General features: G+C 33.4%; 1 protein-coding gene across 4 annotated transcripts in view; it reads left to right on the plus strand.

The window, feature by feature from the left end:
- dop (microtubule-associated serine/threonine (MAST) protein kinase dop) overlaps positions 1-10,254 on the plus strand; it is a 189,818-nt gene extending 179,564 nt beyond the window's left edge. For all 4 annotated transcript variants that reach the window (XM_085821506.1, XM_085821508.1, XM_085821509.1 and 1 more), the window contains one exon: positions 1,581-10,254. In XM_085821506.1, coding sequence (XP_085677632.1) covers positions 1,581-4,454 — 2,874 coding nt within the window. In that variant the 3' untranslated portion in view covers positions 4,455-10,254. The remainder of the gene's footprint in view (positions 1-1,580) is intronic.
- Positions 10,255-19,006: the final 8,752 nt, after the last annotated feature.

Genomic DNA, 19,006 nt, shown 5'->3' on the forward strand with positions numbered 1-19,006 from the left:
CCACATCTTCCCTTTTGAAAGCACAAAATGAGCACCTGCCTTTTCTAACCTTGCTCCCGATAGTAAATTTCTCCTTAGATTTGAATCATATAACACATTATCTAACTCGATCCAATTTATTCGATTGCCTACTTTTACTGCAAATTTGACGGTACCCTTTCCTAGTACTTTACTTCAATTTCCTACAGCTAAAGACATACGTATATCGTTTATTTCTTCAAAATTTGTCATTAAATTTCTATTATTACAGAAATGAGTTGTAGCTGCAGTATCTATGACCCAATTAAATTTATCTGCGTTACCTCCTTTATCTGTAGTTACATAATTTTCTACTAACATTAATTCTTTATCTTTAAACTGTCCATTTTTATCGTCTATTTTAAACTTTTGATTTTTACTTACATTTTCTTTACATTGAGCGATTAAGTGTCCAAATTTATGACATCTGAAACAAGGTCCGTCCTATTCTCATATTCCCCATTTTTTTCTTAAATTTAGTTTTATTTTCAACTTTATCTTTCCCTGCATTTGAACCAATAGTATTAAACACGCTTACCTTGCTGTCTTCTAAATCGGCATTTACCTGGCGAAGTCGGCTTTCTTCCCTTACCAGTTCTTCAGCAATTCTTTCCAGCATAAAATCTTCGTCCTTCCACCTATAGATCAACTGTACAATGCGAAAATATTCCTGGGGTAATCTCCTTATGGGGGCAATAGGTGATGCTTTCCTACTACAGGATGACAGTGCAAGATCACACAGGACTCGCATCGTAGATAATTATCTTCAACAGGAAACAATCATGCGCGTGGAGTGGCCAGCTCGGTCCCCGGACTTGAATCCTGTCGAGCACGTTTGGGATGCTTTAGGGAGATGTCTAGCTGCTCTCAATCCGCCCAATCAGACCCTTGTCGCGTTTGCAACTGCTTTGCAAGAGCAATGGCTCTCGCTTCCTATGGAACTGATAGACCGCATAATTGAAAGCATCACACATTGCTGTATGTGCTGTATTGCTTCTAGAGGCGATCATATTCCATATTGAAGGTACTTTTTCTATAGCAAACTGACACCTTCGATTTGTTCATTTTATACATGTGCTAATTTCTATACTGCCATATTTGTCTGGTAATTTTTTTTTTTTTTTTTTTTTTTTTTTTTTTTTTTTTTTTTTTTTTTTGTGTTATTTGATACCTTACTATATGTTGTATATTGTGGGTAAGTTTCATTAAGTTCCATATGTAACTTTTTCAGTAATCGTGATTTTTCCTTAATTTATGATAACCAGTGTATATCCTATTTGAATGGTAGTTTTCTCACCTAGTGTTATTTGTATATATTTCAAAGTATGGTGATGTGTTGAAAGGAGAAAAATGATTGTTATTTATAGCATAATATCATCACTTTTAGTTTAAATTTAACTAGTATATGTTGTATGTATTCTCTACTTTTTTGTTATTGTCAGCAGTAATATTTTTAATGGTTGTTAAAATTGGTATTACACATTTTATTTTAACTTTTTATTTTAATAAGCCATGCCTTCCCAACTTTATAGCAAATTGAAATGAGTGTTTAATTTTAACAGGCAGTTGAAAATAACAGTCCTGCATTTGAATCTGGCTTAAGGCCTGGAGATCTGATAACTCATATCAACGGAGAACCAATTCAAGGTCTTCTCCATCACCAAGTACTGCATCTAATTCTTTCTAATGGTGATCGTATAAACATTCGAACTATTCCTCTTGATAGCACAACCATAAAATCGGGAGGTCGAAAAAGGAATCCATCTGCTATAAAAATGGCGAGGAGACCATATTCTTGTCATCGTCGTTCAGCACAAGTGAAGCGAGACAGTCATTCTGATAAAAAACGCAGGGCCTCTTTGCTTAGGAGATTAAGCAGCAAACGAGCTAGTGCAGAAATACATCAGTCTGTTTCTGGTTCTTCCCCTGTTCTTACACCTAGTCGTAGTTTCCAGTCTTTGACCAGGACTCTTGCATCTGCTGATAGTTTACCTGCATCTCCAACTAGAACAAAAAGCCCCAGATCACCTCCTACAGCCAGACTCTGCTCACAGTCTGATTCGCCTCATTCCACTGGCAATTCTTCTCAAAGTAGCTCTCCTAGCTCTAGTGTTCCTAATTCTCCTGCAAGTTCTACTCATCTTCCTCACTTTCCTCGTCCGAGCTCTCTTCATGGTCTGAAGCATAAATTGACACAAACATTCCATTCTCCTAGACGAAAGTCAGTTGGGCACATACCACTTTCCCCACTTGCTCGTACACCATCTCCATCACCTATCACATCCACATCTCCTACAAGATCACCTTCTCCTCTTGCATTTCCCATTGGTCATCACCCATCAAATCCTCAGATGGCTCAGACTTTCCAAACTATTAAATCATCCTCAGTTTTGCCCTTGTCTGCAACAATATGTTCATCAGCCAAAAAATCCTTTATGAGACCCAAAAGCGCAGAGCCAAGTTCCCCTCTTTTACGAAGAGCTTTATCTCCTGACCGTCTCCATCCAAAGTCTGCTGAAGTAAAAGCAAAGCGGGAGTCTTTCTCTGGGCAGGCTTCTCCTCTGGCTCTTTCATCATCTCCTTCTCCACGTTCCCAGTATTTATCTCATAGTGGATCTTCTAAACTGTGCATGGCATCCCAGCGTTCTTCACAATCTCCTTATGGTTTTTCAAATATTGGGAAAAGTTTGACTGACTTAGCAGATACATCAAGTGATCATTATGCATTTCAAGAGTATGAAAGTAACTGCACCACACCAAAATCCAGGTTAGAAGGCCGAATTAGTCGGTCAACAGTTTCTCAACTAAGAAAGCGAGGGGAAAAGCCATTTAAATCATCATTAACTCAGCAACTTTTCTCATCTGAGGAAGCTGAATCTCGTAAAGATGAACAGATTGCTGTGCAATCGGAAAATATGAGCGCTACAAATAAATTAGCAGGTGCAACTCCTGACATAGAAATCACTAGTTGTCCTTCTTCTTTTGTAGATTTCAATGTTGTACACTCTTCAGCATTACCTCCTTCGGAAAGCTGTAATGTTAGAAGAGCAAGGAGTGAATCTGAACCTGCTCCAACATCTGCTTTTGACACAGATATAGATAAAAATACAGAACCAGGTTTTTCCGCTCAAAAACATTCTGCTGAACAGGATGTTTCTATTGTGCCATCAGAAAGCAATTGTGATAAACTAATTTCAGCTGAAGCTCAAAATGGGAAGCTGCTGGAAAAGAAAACTGTTGAGGAAGTAAAGGATTCAGAGAAAGGTATGAATCTGATCGGAGACCAAAGTATTCAGAAACAAGAGCTTTCCCCAAACAAGGAAACTGTAAAAACTGTTGAAAAAGCAAATCATGACACAGAAAATAAAAGTATTCAAAAGAAAGATGTGTTTGATAACAAGATACCTGCCAAAAGTAGTGAGAAGTCCGGTACAGATATTCAGTCTAATTGTGTTCAGAAAGCAGAATTTTCAGTTTTCAGAGTAGAGAAGAAAAGTAATGGATCTGTAAAAGGTGAAGATAACATTCCTTCAAAAAGCTTGGAAGCGAAAGTTGTAAAAACTGAAGATGCATTCTTGATTGAAACAAAGGTACGAAGTACTGAAAAGACTGTATGCAAAGAAGGACCTAATGTAACTGAAACGACTGTATCTAAAGAAGAATCTGGTGTTTCTGAAAAGCCTGCATCTAAAGAAGCATCTAGTTTAGCTGAAAAGACTGCATCTAAAAATGGATCTAGTGTATCTGCGAAAATTACATCTAAAGAGGGGTCTAATGTAACAGAAAAGACTGCAACTAAAGAAGGATCTAGTGCATCTTCAAAAATTACATCTAAAGAAGGAGCTAGTATAACTGAAAAAACTGCAACTAAAGAAGGATCTAGTATATCTTCAAAAATTTCATCTAAAGAAGGATCTAGTACGACTGAAAAAACTGCAACTAAAGAAATATATAATATATCTGAAAAAATTACTTCTAGAGAAGGATCCAGTATATCAGAAAAGGCTGCATCTAAAGAAGGATCTAGTGTACCTGTGAAGAAAATAACTGAAAAGACTGTATCTAAAGAAGGATGTAGCGCAACTGAAAAGACCACGAGTAAAGACATATCTGGTGCGTCATCAGCAGCAACACCTACTGTAAAATCTAAATCCTCAGATGACACTAAAAAAGGGACTATTACATCAAAAAAGACTTGTTCCATTGACAAGCCTACTATGGGTGATGACTCCAAAAATATTACCAAAAAAGTTTGTTTAGTTGACAAACCAGCGGCTGTGGTTGAAGACTCCAAAAGTTGTGAAGAGAAAGGCAAGACATTCACATCTTCTTTCGAAATTAGATTATCAAAGCCAAAAACATCCGAAAATGCAAAAAAAGATCAAAAAGTCGAATCTAGTAAAAAGACCACAGATAAAAAGAAGGAAAAAGAATAAAATTAAAATTTTTTAAAGGATCAGTTTTTTTTATTATTTATTTATTTAATACCAAAAAGGAAAACCTGTTTCAAATATATCTGCAAAATGTAATCTATTATAGATTTAAAATTCATCTGTAGAAAGCAATCTATCAAAGCTTTTTTTTTAAATACAAAATTTTAGGAAGATTATTAAGAAATGTATTCAAACATGTTTCTTAACAAAATTATTTTTCATCATGCTTGTAGTTGAGTGTATGCAAAGATATATTGTTGGCATTGTTTCTTGTATATAATTTGTGAAATTATTGTTAAACATTTGATGGTACTTGGCAAGCCGAGAAAAGTCAGATATAAAACTGTTTCTTTAATCTGAACTAAGGAATGCTGTGTGCATCCTGTCGTAAAATGGATGTTGTATTTATTATGTGTATCTTAACTGTTATCTTCTTGCCATACATTTGCTTTAGTTTGTTATTCTGAAATAACTTTTAGACTCTGCAACTCTGTTGTTGGATTTTTCAGAACTTCAGATGATTAAGGTATACGGCCTTCACTAAGCACAAGAGATATAGGCTTTATCATTTAAGGTATAAATTGGGGAGGGGGAAGTATTTTTCCTATAACTGATTTTCAAAATGATTAATGAAAGGAATATTTGATTGTTGAGGGATAGTTAGGGATATAGAAATAGAAAAGCTTAAATTTGATATTTTGCGTTTTTTTTTTTTTCTGAAGTACATATTTGTGGAGGAATGAGTTTGTAATTTTTAGCATGATTTCCATTGAAATTAAGTGTTTTTAATGCAGTAATGCTGTAGGTAGTTAAAAATGATGTGGTAGTGAGATATTTTCGATAATATACCAGAATTATAGCTTATACATCTTGTCCTGATAATAATAGTCACGTATTAGTCTTCTTTTTATTTAATACTTTTCTATTATATCCATTTTCTCCTAAGAAAGAAAAAGCATAGTTTATTTTTGTTCTTGTTCTAGGTCATTTTTTATGAAAATGGATTTTTACAAAAATCTCTTTTACATGCTATAAACAGTCATAAATAACATCATGGACATTTTTTAAGAACTTTCTGGATTAGTTGGGTTTTCATAAATCAAAATATAAGAAAAATGGTAAGAGGTTCATAAAATAAAAGTCGAACTTATTACAAAAGAAAATAATAAAGCCAAAGAGAAATGAGTAATCAAAAGAATTTTAAAAAATAAAACAGTGTCATATAACATGGGCTGTGGCCACGAGATCGTCTACCCAATGAATAATAGAAGTTACATTCAGAGTAATAAATTCTTTTAATGTTGCATATGAAGTATTTAATTATTCATTAATGTCATACAACTCCTAAGTGGATTAAAAAATAATTCTAGAAATCTGATCAAAATTATATAATAAACAAATTAGTTATTTGATGTAATATTGAAAGAAAAGGAAATGCCACAAATGAATTAGGAGCAGAAATCAGCAAAATTATAAAAAATTGGAATGTTGTAATCAAATAAAAAAACAAGATTTTGAAAACTAATAAATACATTTAAATATCCAAATTATGCAAAAGATTTTAGATGTGTATGGGAAAAAAATGAAAGATGATAAATTCCGAAGAATGTGTTTTAGTAATTATAGCAAAATGATCAAGGGGTAAAAATGTGTGGTATGTTAAGTGTATACTGAAAATGTAAATTTTGAGCGATTTAATATTTGTTTGATTCTAATCCATACTAAAAAGTGTTAACATTTTATATTTAACCGTTTGCATATTAATCAATATCCTCCTTGGTCAGATATTAAATAAATGAATGAATGAGATGTTACTCATTCATTAACTTTTATATTCATACATAGATTATCAATGCATATTGTTGGGTTTATGACCATCTTTGTTTTTTCATCTTAAGTTCTGCACTCAGAAGCACTTCATACTAAAGGGGTAAAAATAAAATTATTTCACTTTATAGTATTTTATAAAATCATTAAATTTATCTGCCGTGCAAGTTCATTTCAAAGGATTAATTAATATTTAAGTACAGTACAAAGTCTGTAATCCGGACTCCATTATCCAGAATGATCTATAATCCGGACCTCAAAGCCACAAACTTTTTTTTTTTTTTTTTTTTGTATTGTTTACGCATGCACGTTTAATGTTACGCATGCGCGTTTAATGTTTACGCATGCGCATTTAGCACAAAAAAGAAGCAACTTAAACAACTTACATTGAAAGAAATGTTTAGTAAAGTAAGCAAATAAATATTAAGCTTTTTTTTTTATATATAAATTTTGATACCGTTTAGATCGTAATTGCTTTTTATTTCATACATTACGGTTTCATATTTTTAATTGTATAATTTCTGCATGGCATCTCACCAGATTTTAATTTATGATCCATAATCCAGAAAAACCCTTAATCCGGAATCGCCGAAGTCCCAACGAGTCCGGATTACGGACTTTGTACTGTAGTATTTTTCATAGAGTATGAAAGCAATTAGTATGTAAAATATCATCCCATGCTTTTATTTTATTTTATTTATTTATTTATTTATTTTGAGTGTCAACAGTTTTCCAAAATTTGCTTTTTTTTGCTACTTCACATCATTAGGAATTAGGAGGAAAAAATCTTGATAATTTTAATCATAAAACTAATTCTTTAATTATTAAAATTTTACTGTATTTGTAAAATAATGGTAATTTGCATGAAAACTTGTTTGTATGATGAATCAGGAGTAGTGGTACTGTTATAACTTAACTTGAACAACTAGTTGAAGAAAAGAATAGTTGTTTATTGGTTGTAAATGGCTAGTATATGCTGAGAGTCTTTTAAATTCATTTCTCCTCTTTTTTCCCCTTTCCCTTTCTCCCAGTTATGGATATTGAAATAAATTGAAAGACTGTGGATTCCAATTACTGCATTCACTTATTTTTTAAGTTAACAAGTTTATAAAAAAATTTAAACTTATTTTAAAATAAAGACCATTTTGTAAGCATTGTTTGAAAACACTGTCTTAATGTTTGTTATATATTTTTCATTGCCTGTTCAATGTATATTATTTTTTTTTAAAATTAAGATACTAAATTTATATATGTATCTTGCATAATTTTGCTTTTTTTTCCCTTTTTGTTTTTGTTTGATAATATTTATTTTATGGGTCTTTTCCATCTTAGTTCAAGTAAAGAAAATAAAAAAAAAAAAAATAAAAAAATAAAATAAAGAAGTCCCTTAAAATTAAGTACATGCTTCATTATTGTATTTTTATAACATAGATTTATCAAAACTGGCAGTTAGATTAAATATGTTCTCAGGTTCAGGTGTCATTATTGGCACAAAGTACACTGTATTGCCATTAATGACCAGATACACATAAGAAAATATTTAAATATCTCCATATATTCTGCATCATTTCTTTTGAGTAGCTTAGAATTAGTTTTTAGGTAATTTGGTTTAGTTCACAGCTGGTGCCTCTAACTCATCCCAAGGATGCTCAGATGGGTTAAAAAAAAAACAGCTTTAAGCATACATTGAAGTTCATTCATTGCCATTTCGATAGATTACTGAATTATTATCTTTGCTTTATGAATGGCACTTTATTATGCTAAAAGAGAAGTGAAAAAACTCCAAACTATTGCTGTAGCAGAGCAGAATTATATAATGTTGCTTTATAGTCTTGTGTATTTAGGAAACAAGCAGAGTTATATCTAAATTGCTAAACTTCATTTTAAGTGGGAGGGGCATATTAAACCAAAAAATACTTCATTGGCAAGAAGCCTTTGCTCAGTTGACTCAGTTGTGAAGGTGGGTCTTCTCAACTCACTCTGGAAAACAAGGAGGAATAGTTTAATGTCTGCCCATCTGCTGCACTGCACCCACAGGAAGAGATATTAACTAACTGTGTACATTGTACCAAGTTTGTCTAAGTACAGTCCTCAAACAGTACAAAAAATGACCCTATGGGGGGACTGCTTTTATAAAGCACATAAATATCAAACCAAAAAGGGTTCAAATGAGAACTTTACAAGACTTCATGGTGGGAATATTGCACAATCATTGGCTTGTTTTTGCTACCCATCCATAGAATCCAAGTGGAAACATCTCTTGATAAATAGTCCAAGAATTGCTTGAAATATGTTAAAAGCTTCCAACTGCAGTTTCTGTGGTTTGGCATACATTTGTCAAAAGAACTGATGATCTGAATCTTGAATTTTTGTCAGCTTTGGAGATTAATGTTGGAAATTTTGTAACTCTCTTGATATTTCCATTTCCTACATCACTCATTCATTGATGTGGTGTATAGAACTTTCTTGAAATCTCATGGATATTTGGGAATCACAAATGATCATATCATGTTGAGCTTCATTAAATTTGTGTTTTGTATTAGTTTTGAGAACTGTGGTTTGCAGACACTTCCACTGCCAGCTCATGATCCTTTTATTTGACTATGATATGTGTTGATGATATACAAATCATCAATATGTATCTTAATAGATGACTTGTCAAAAATGCTGGAGCTGGTTTTGTGTATGGTTTGTGATTGATGACATGTATATATTTGATTAATATTAATGCTATTTGCATTAGTACCGATATACAGGTATTGATGATGTATAGCTAATGCTATTTATGTTCCATGAAGTAAATCCAGTCATTAATGGCAATAAAGTATACATCTGTGTATTTGAAGATTGTAAAATATTGTTATCACTTCCTCAGTCTTGGAAGCTTGCATGAAGATGCCCAACAGTATCTTAAGAATTTGCATAGCTATAAAAGTGCTTTATATTGATATTTTAATTTTGTTTTTTTAATTCTGAAAATGCTGTGCCAAATCATGCTCGCTATTGTCATAAGATGCACGCTGTCATTTTTATCTCTCTTGAGAAGTATTTTACAGAACTGTGCTTATTGCTGTTCTTAATTTTTTTAATGTATAACAAGATGCTTGGCATTATTCAGTATGATAATTCTTGATTTCGAAAAATTTTAAAAGAAATGTTTGGGAGTGATTATTGTGCTGATCTAAATTTACTGAATTACTTAACATGCCCCACACTGGTGACCCATTGATTGATCAATAGTGATCATCAGCTTTTAGGTCACTGGTGACCAAATACTTTGATGGGTGCTATTGTTGAATTTTTTTATACTGTAATTTTATCTAAATTCTGAATTTGATTTGTATAAAATAATTTTACATCTGTAATTTTTTTTTTTTTAATTTCATATCGCAAACAATAAATCTGAAATAAAATGATAAATTTTATGCTTATACATGTCTGGTTTTTAGATGCTGCAATAAACAGGTACTTGTGATGATATGTATGTTATTATTCTGTCCTTTCCTTATATAGGGATAAATGTTTTCAGTGTGTCCTTCCTGACATTTTCAATGCTATAATTATTATATGACCTTTTTAATCATCCTTACATACCTATTATGTAGACTGATATATTTTGAAACTTTCAAGAAATATCTAATTTTATTAAAACAAATCTGTGGCTATTTTATCTTACTTTGGAAAATATGGTATACCTTTTATGGACTTGTGTTTATTATTAGATTTGTGAAACTTCATATGATCTGCTTTTGATGTGTATAATGTATGCCAATCTTTACCTGAATGGATTAGCTCTTCACCATGCATGTAAATATTTACTGACTTATAAGTTATTCACAGTGCATGAAATTGAAATATTGTGATATTTGACTAGCATAGAAGCAAAAGCTTATGTCATTGTTTAGTCAACATATTTATTGTATGTATGTGCAAAATGATTGTTAAAAATCATGAATAAATCAAAGCATTTTCTGCACTTTTTTTTTTTTTTTTTTATTTCACATATGAAATGTTTTTGGTTTAAAAAGTGAAACGTCAGACATTTCTAAACATCAAGTATTCTCATTTTTTTTTTTTTCCAAATAAATACTTTAATCATAATCTTGGAATAATTTTATTGGAGGAAGAAAAGCAGGATATATCATGAAATTTCACAAACTTTCCTTGAGCTAGAATTTATACCTGTAATTTTGTAAAAAAAAGTCATAAATGCTAAGGGATTAGCTTTAGCATTTCTGAGGAAAAGCGATATCTTCCGATAGTCATGTACCAATAATAGAAATACTAAGTAAAGCAATGACTGGAATCGTATTTATTTTATGAATACAGTATAATGGAAGGTTAAAATGAATAAAATTTAGTTAAATAAAAAATATGTAGAAATCAGTTCACCTCTGGTAACAAGGGCAGCATCCACCTCTGGTAACAGTGGCAGATGTTATACAGTTGGGCATGAAATCAAACAGAATTTGGATGAAATTCTGGCATACTACAGCCGTGTTGCCAGTTTGCAACCATTAACTAGACGCTTTCAAATAATGGGACATCTGGAGAATATATTAACTAAGGCAAGGATCAAATCCCATATTAATTGAAGAAATGGCATTGTGGTCAATTTCCAGCCTGTCATTGCCCTTCTGAAAGGTGGGCAAAAGAAGGTATAACATAGCTATGAGCATTAAAATCATAGTAATTTAACAGTCGCTGGTCAAAGTTCTAATTGCCCCACCAGTGGCCAAATGGTTAAAGACTGCTGAGTGTTAGTAGTTTGTCCTGTGCTTGAACACCGGCATGGTTGGTTTTCAATATGTGTAATATGAATATTTACCAGTTTTCCTTAGAATGTCCTTTTCTTAGGCTGATAGCCCTTGTGTGCTTTGCCATATTCAAATAATTTACAAAGTACTGCATATGGTGTAAGCATGATATATGTAACCAATGACACCGCATATAATCAGTCCAGGTACTGAGCTGGCAAGATGATGTGAAATGTAGGCAATAAGCTTCCGCTGTTTGTTCACATTGGTCCTCTAGACGCAGATAAAACCATCATGATGCTGTAACCAGAAAGTGGATTGAAAGTAACTGCAGAGCTATTTCCTGTGCTTTATTGCCAAGGCAAACTGAAGCAATGTTCGCTTTGCTGGCAATCCAGGGTATTGCGGATGTCATTCCTCCATATATATGAATGTTTGGTGCTTTGTAACACGCTCACTGTTCCGACACAAATGTGATGCGGCTGTATGATACTAACAGGAGTGCCGACAAGATTCTGTCAGTGAATTGTTACTGTTGTGATCCTGCACCATGTTTTTTGCATCCTTTCTGAAGCCACTGAAGGAAAGTTCTCATTGCATGGTACAATAATAGTATTAAGTCCTGATAAGTTAGAATTTCCCTGTGATCAAATTCTGAGATATGCACGTATCAGTTTCTCCTTATAATTTGATTATAATTCTCTGTTGGATTCATATATATATAAATTTAACATCTAATAATTCAAAATATATATATGTTGCACATATGTGTAATTTCTTTATTAAGTGCTGCATCTTTAAGAGAAGTTAAATTATGTAACTTTTCCTCCTTTCCAGAAATATAAAAAAAATAAGGGGATAATAACTTAACTGTTGGGTCAAATCTGCATTGTCTTTCTCGGTTTCCAGGCATTTGTTAGGAGAATTAAATATCTTGGTATGGTTTTAAAACATTGTAGTTTTATAATATATTGGGTCATATAAAAAGTCTGCGCACTTTTTTGGTATATTGTTGAACAAAAATTTTCTTTATTGAAGATCAATTTTAATCAAGTACATATTGTTGATTTTTATCTATGGTCTTAATTTTTCAGGTAGCTTCATAATTCCATCGGTGTAGATGGATGACAAAGATGTGTGTGTCTGTGCATTGTCATGATGGAACACAACTCCCTTTCTTTTGACCAATTCTGGTCTCTCACTCAGTATTGCTTTGTTCAAACGGTCAAGTTGTGCCAGCACAGGGCCGAATTGATGATTTCACGAGGTTTCAATTTACGTGGCACCCAAACATTGAGCTTCTTTTTGTAACCTGCTCTTTTTAAACGATTCCAAAATGTCATATAGTTGATGTTTAGTGCCTCTGATATTTCCTGACAGCTTGCATGCCAGTCTTGCTGCACCAGTTGCAAAATGTCATCGACTTTTCCAGTGATTGGCCGACCAAAGGGAGGTACATCTTTAATATCAAAATTTCCGCAAGAGAATCGAGCAAACCCCTCCTGGGTTCTTTGTTCACTCACAGCGTTCTCACCATACACTTCATAAACTTTTCGGCATGTTTTGCAGTCTTTTTATCTTTTTTATAGTAAAAAAGCATCACATAACGTATTTCTTCAGATATTTCATTCATTTTCAAATCAATATAACGTTTTACACAAGCAACAAATTAGAAAACTATCTTTACAAACAATGGAAGCTGAATGTCACCTTTTAAGCACATGTTTGTTTGAGACAATCGGGTGAGTGTTGCATCAACACCTTCTAGTGGGAAAAAAACCCAATACTATTGAGACTTTTTATATATCCCAATAATATTTTAAGAGGAACCTAACAGATTTTACACACACACACACACATATATATATATATATATATACAGGGTGTGATTCAAAAGTTTCAAGATCTAGAAATTTATTGGACGTTTAAGTTCAACGGACTAAAATTCTTCAAAATATGATCCTTCAGCATCAACACAAATCTAACAAAAAAACAAAAAAAAATGTTTAAAAGCAGTACATCTTTGGAATTCCCAAGAGCTGCTCAGTGTTGCCATCTATCTACATTTTGAATTCCTGCCCCGCTCAATGAAGAACACTGCAGAGAGACAATTTTAAATCTTGTGCTGAAATTGATGAAGCAATTGTTCAGCCATCAGCTCAGCATATGCAGCCATAACACTGAGAGCATTGGCATTGATTAACCGAGCTAGACTGGAAATTTGGTAAACCTCATAAATGGCTCCCACTGATCCTTTGTTACACATATAAAGTAATAGAATAAGGAAGGAAAACACATAAAAATGGGAAGAAGACTTACTATAATTTTCTCTTACTCTTTAATTCCTATTATATAGTTGCTTTTGCCAAGTGCCAAATGGCAACTTTGGAGAAAATTTTCCCAAAAATTATTCCAAGAATTAACCTTGGCTTTTTTAATATTACGCTTATAAAGCGTTTCTCCTTTTCTGTAAATGGCGCATAGTTTGTTTCTCTCCATCTCATCCCAAGTCTCAGTCTGATATCTTCATCTCAACACCCTAACCGTTTTGCCTTGCATGGTTAATTCCTTTGTCCACCAAAGATGTGACTTAGGAAAGATTTCGGAAATTTTGCTTGTAATTTTTGTATTATTATACAGATTATGTAGCTCCTTCTTAGTCTGTGCAATTAATTTGTCTGATTTTCTGTATGTAAATCTCCAGTATATTGGTAGGTCGTAAATAAACTTTCTCTTAAAGATATCCAGTCAGTCCGATATAGTTTCATTCTCTGTTTACTACTTTGCAGAATTAAGACATTGCCTAATTCAAAGGAAATAATCCGGTAGTCACTTAGCCTAATCTTCCACCTTCCAGTTATTAATATATAAATCCTCATGGATTTTCACCATAGTAAGATCTATTCAGACTCGTCTCGATTGGTTATGCACGCGGCTGTGCTGTTGGGCTCAGTGCACACCGTAAAACCTGAGGCAGCTGCAAAATCACATACTTGAATTCCTCTGAAATTAGCATGAGAAGGGCTCCAGAGAGGACGTTTGGCTGTAACAATAATATAAAAAGGCAAAAATGGTGGGCAGTAGAGAAAGCAAAATATAAATGGATCGTGTCCTGCAATTAGAACTGCTGTAATGTACTCTGCATAACAGATCTGCAAAACTGAGAGACCAAAATTAGATACTATGAGTGCCGTTTTTGGATTCGAGTCTTTGTTATTTGAGTGGAAAATTTTTAAGTTTCGCTTTACATATTGTTGCCTACGTGCGGGTTCGTAACAGATTGAATGCGCAAATCCGATAATAGGTTAATATAATTTATTCTTATCAAAAAGAAATATAACAGAATGCTGGAATTTTCCTGAGAGATATTCGTACATGTGTTGTTCACAATATCACGCAGTAATAATCAGTAGTTATATTTCTAACTACTAAATACTTTAAAATACAACTCAATGCAAAGCGTATATCAAAAGAGAAAACTAATTCCGATTTGTCTCAGTTCACGCGGAACTAAATAAATCGCTGTAACAATAACTAGCCAACCAACTAAACAACTCAGCTGAGATTTTATTAACTTCGTTGATAAAATATACTGCGCTTAGCTAGTGCATCGCTAGCTTTTTGCCGGTTCAGTAAAATAAAAAGGCTCTAGGGCTCTGAAAGTAGAAAATTACATAATCTAAAAAATACACATCATGAAGTTGAAGAAAGTGGGACCAAAACATAACTGGTAAGTAATTATTGGCTTCCCTGCTCCGGGAACTAAATCCCACTACAGGTCTACTCTCCCTTTGGGCACGTCGTGGCGGTTCAACCTCCACTATTACCCTCCAAGGGAGCAGCGCACCACCTGGATATGACACCAGGCAGCACCGGTCGTCTAATGCTCCTACCAGTCGCTAAAACATAACTGGTACTAAAAAAAAAAAAAAAAAAAAAAAAAGGCCGGAAGCATAACAGGCCGGGAAGCAAAGCAGTAATCGTAACGAAGTAGAGTTGCACTCCGCAAGGATGGTGGCGCAATCAAGCACGGTTAAAAAAGTCATCTTTCAGTGAGTAGGAAAGTTCCAGATCATCGAAAAAATGTAGTCAATACAGTGCTAACTGTTGTCTCTCTTCTTGAGATTTCAGTTTCACAAACTTGGCAGTAATTTTTAGAAACTTACTGAGGAATCCAGCAAGTTTATCTATCAGATTTCCAGCAGGAAAATTTGTCTTGGAAGGTGAAATAGAAATTTTGTCGGGAAGTGTTGAGATACGCGCAGAAGCGCTAGCGTTAGGAAGTGCTTTCCTATATTTAAGACTTTTCTTGACAGGTTTCAAAGTCCGATTTCTGAGAAGATATGCAAATTAAGAAATTTTGAGAAAAGTCAGCACAAAGAAAATTACGTTAGAATAAAAAATACTTTGCGAAAAACAAAAAAGTGATTTTAGAACTAATCTTAACAAAATGTTATTCGACGAAGACAAAGTACTAAAAGGGAATTGAAAATGAAACAGAATGTTTTAAAATTTACTTATTACCAAAAACTAGAAACGAGGCATTAAAAATTGTAAAATAAAAAAATGAAGAAAGCATGAAAAGTAAATTTACACTTGAAAAGAGTTGAAACTGTTCAACAAATGTATGAAAAATGTAAGTAAAGTGTGGAAATAAATTTACTTGTGCACGAAATTTAAGTGAAATTTGAAGACATCAAATAAAATAGTGGATGAAAAAATAAAATGTGAAAATAAATTTACACTTTAAAAGCTCGAAACATAAATTAACACTTTAAATCAAATTTAGATACTAAAATTAAATTATTATTATTATTAGTTTTAACATGAAGAAAATTTAGAAAAAATAAGACAATTAAAACACATCTTTATGAAGAGCAGAATATTCTTTTAAATTCATTACTCCCACAGAGTTACCGTTTAGCATTATCGTAGACATTTAGACGTATTTCATCTTAATTTGCCTGATTTTATAAGGAACGAGCTCTTGCTTTGAAACAAGATCTAGTTTTAAATACTAAAATTAAAAAGTTTTAAATTATACTAAAACTTCTCACTAAAGCCTATTCTGGCCATTAAATGAAGTACCACTTTCAGGTAAAATCCATTAAATACTATTACGTTATCCATTAAATACTGTTATGGGCTTCCTGTAAAGTACCAATTCCGTTTGTCCAATTTTACCTAAAATGGAATAAACTTTTATATGAATGTAGACAATTTAAACATGTAAAACAGAAATTTTTGGAAGTTTCAAATAAGTTATCGTGAACGAAAAAATCGTCACACATAGACAGACGTGATTGTAAAAATAATGAAAACGCGTTGTGGGGAACCTAATTCGTGCTTATTCACTGAAAACTCACTATCGAATATTTTTGGACCGAAAGGGTTAATCACATCCCTTACCTACATACAGAAGTTGGCGGAAGATAAAAATGAGAACTATTAATGAAATCTTCAGTCGTCCCCTAAGAAATGCGATTTCTTGAATTGAGAGTCGGAAACTCCTCCTCTAACTAACCGAATAAACTAACTTGCCATAAAAGTAGGTTGCCATTTTGCCTTGTTCTGAGTTCAGTTACATTTGAACATTTGTTTTGAGTTAACTAGAAGTGACAATAGAGCATATTCGGAATATTTTGCTTTAAGATTTCGGTTAAATCAGTTCGTCTTCCATGTATAATCAAATCTGTGAAAACAAACCAAACATTTTATACAATATAAATATATATATTTAATATACGGACTTTGCCTACAGGCACAATCTTTGCGCAGATTCTGTGAACTAAAATTCTTACTACAAAAATCTAACAAAAAAGTTAAAAACAAAGATTAAAATTAAAATTCTTTTTAGAAAGCCTGATACATTTCTTGTACAAATATTAATAACACGCATTGCTGAAAGATATCTTCTTTGTATAAATTCTGTACAGTATAGTCAACCTTTGCCGCATGCGTGTGTTATATCATTAACGCGCGGCGCGTACGGAAAAATCGCTGGAAATTAAATTAAATGGTACTGGAAATTAAATTTTCTATGGAAAAATGGGTTAGAAATAGTTCAGATTAAGAATTTATGTATAATGTAAGAAACCTAAATATAGTTTTAATGAAAAAAGGGAAAATGAAATAAATGTTAACTGAAAGGATTTTTATTAATAATTAGGTACACTGCGGGGGAAAAAGGGGGACACTTCTATATCTTACATTCCTACTGGGCCAAATGACGAAATTCAAATTTCGTTTATCTTCTCTCGAAAGTGAGACTTAGAGTATATTGTTGCGTGCGTACGCGTTCGTTATGAAATGAATGCACAAGTCATCTGAATGAAAAATGAACAAAATTTATTATTGTTAGAACAAATAAAACAAAATGCATAAACTTCTCCAGAGAAAATCGTACAATATCTCGATATCTCACAGTAGTTATCTTTTAACTACTCAAACGTTCAAAGAACTTAATTCAAAACAAATGAGAAAGCTAATCTGCGAATTCGCTACTGTCAACAAGAGCAGTTTTCTAAACAAACTCTTAAAGCAACAACTAACTAACTAAGAGGTTTTTCATACCACTAATGTAATCTTTTTAAATGCACGAGAAGGTTCTAACAATTTCCCGAAATCAAAAAGAAATATTTATTTATTAAATGTTAAATGCACAGGCTTTTGTATTTTACATTTTCCCGCTTAGTTTTCTCTTAATATTCGTCACGCGCTGCATTGCACGGGGAATAAAATAATTTAATTTATAATTCTACTAACAGTAGATATTTAAATAACAAATCCGTAACACTGCCCCCTTCCCAAGGACTGCACGTCCTGGGCAGTACAATCCCCGGACAAGAAGCCAAACATACAACTAAGGCATCAATGCAATAATAAACATTACATTACAATAACAAACAACATGAATAATAAATGCAATAACTAAATTAAACAAATCAAATGCTATCAGATACTAAATACAAATCAAATACTAAATACAAGTCAAATAAAATACACACAATCAAAAAGGGGCCATGGTCTTACACTACGTACTATGGCCACAGTAATGAGCTAACTTGTCGCAATGAACGATTTCAGGTTTAGTGGTTCGCGACCTACGGATCTGAAGCGCGACGTCATTTAGCCTGCTCAGAACTGTGTATGGACCATCCCAAGGTGACTGTAATTTGGGACCTGTGGCTTTGGCTTCCTGTTCCTTTTCATCGAATCGTGTTCCAAAACCACTTTGACTTCTTTGAATCTATGTCTTCTTCTTTGAACTTCTTTGAATCTATGTCTAGTAGCTCTCGTGTCGTACCTGGTCTTCACATTCTCCGTCGCCAAGTTGACTCGCTCTCGTGCAGGACGGTGCATCACTTCAAACCAGGCCTGGACATCTTGGATATATTCCTCAGTCGATGAAGGGACATCCGAAGGGCGACCAAACAGGAGGTCACAAGGCACACGATGAATAGCCGGTATTCTGGTGTTTCTCTTCCACACTAGTATGATTTCGGCAGCTTTCAGAGCAGGGTCTTTCTGAGAAGATGTCGGCGTTTGTAGGTGAGGATCCCTTCTGAAGATGCTGAAAGCAGTTTGCTGTTTTTGAAGTCCAAGGAAAAATTGCATTTCCTGAAAAAGTCCAATCCGAGTATGCATGGATCTGTAATATACGCCACAAATGCCGTGTGATGGTAGGCGGCACTTCCAAACGTGATGTTGACGTTTAACTTCTCAACTATGCCAATCTCATCACCAGACGCAGTCTGAAGGGTAACACAGGATGGTGTCCAAATAAGTTTATCTTTAAACTGTTAAGCTAAATGTCTCCGAATGATGGTAACATTAGCTCCTATGCCAATTATCATATTGCAAGGAACTCCATCTGTTATTCGATATGGTCATTAATTTGTTTCCTGCGTCGTTTCTGAGAAATGGTCTCAATTTCCGTGCTCTGGGGTGTTCTGCAGTTCCTTCGCACGT

Source organism: Stegodyphus dumicola, chromosome 8 (assembly GCF_044657685.1).
Source record: "Stegodyphus dumicola isolate Sdum_Otavi_A_Nest chromosome 8, ASM4465768v1".
Lineage (NCBI taxonomy): Eukaryota > Metazoa > Arthropoda > Arachnida > Araneae > Eresidae > Stegodyphus > Stegodyphus dumicola.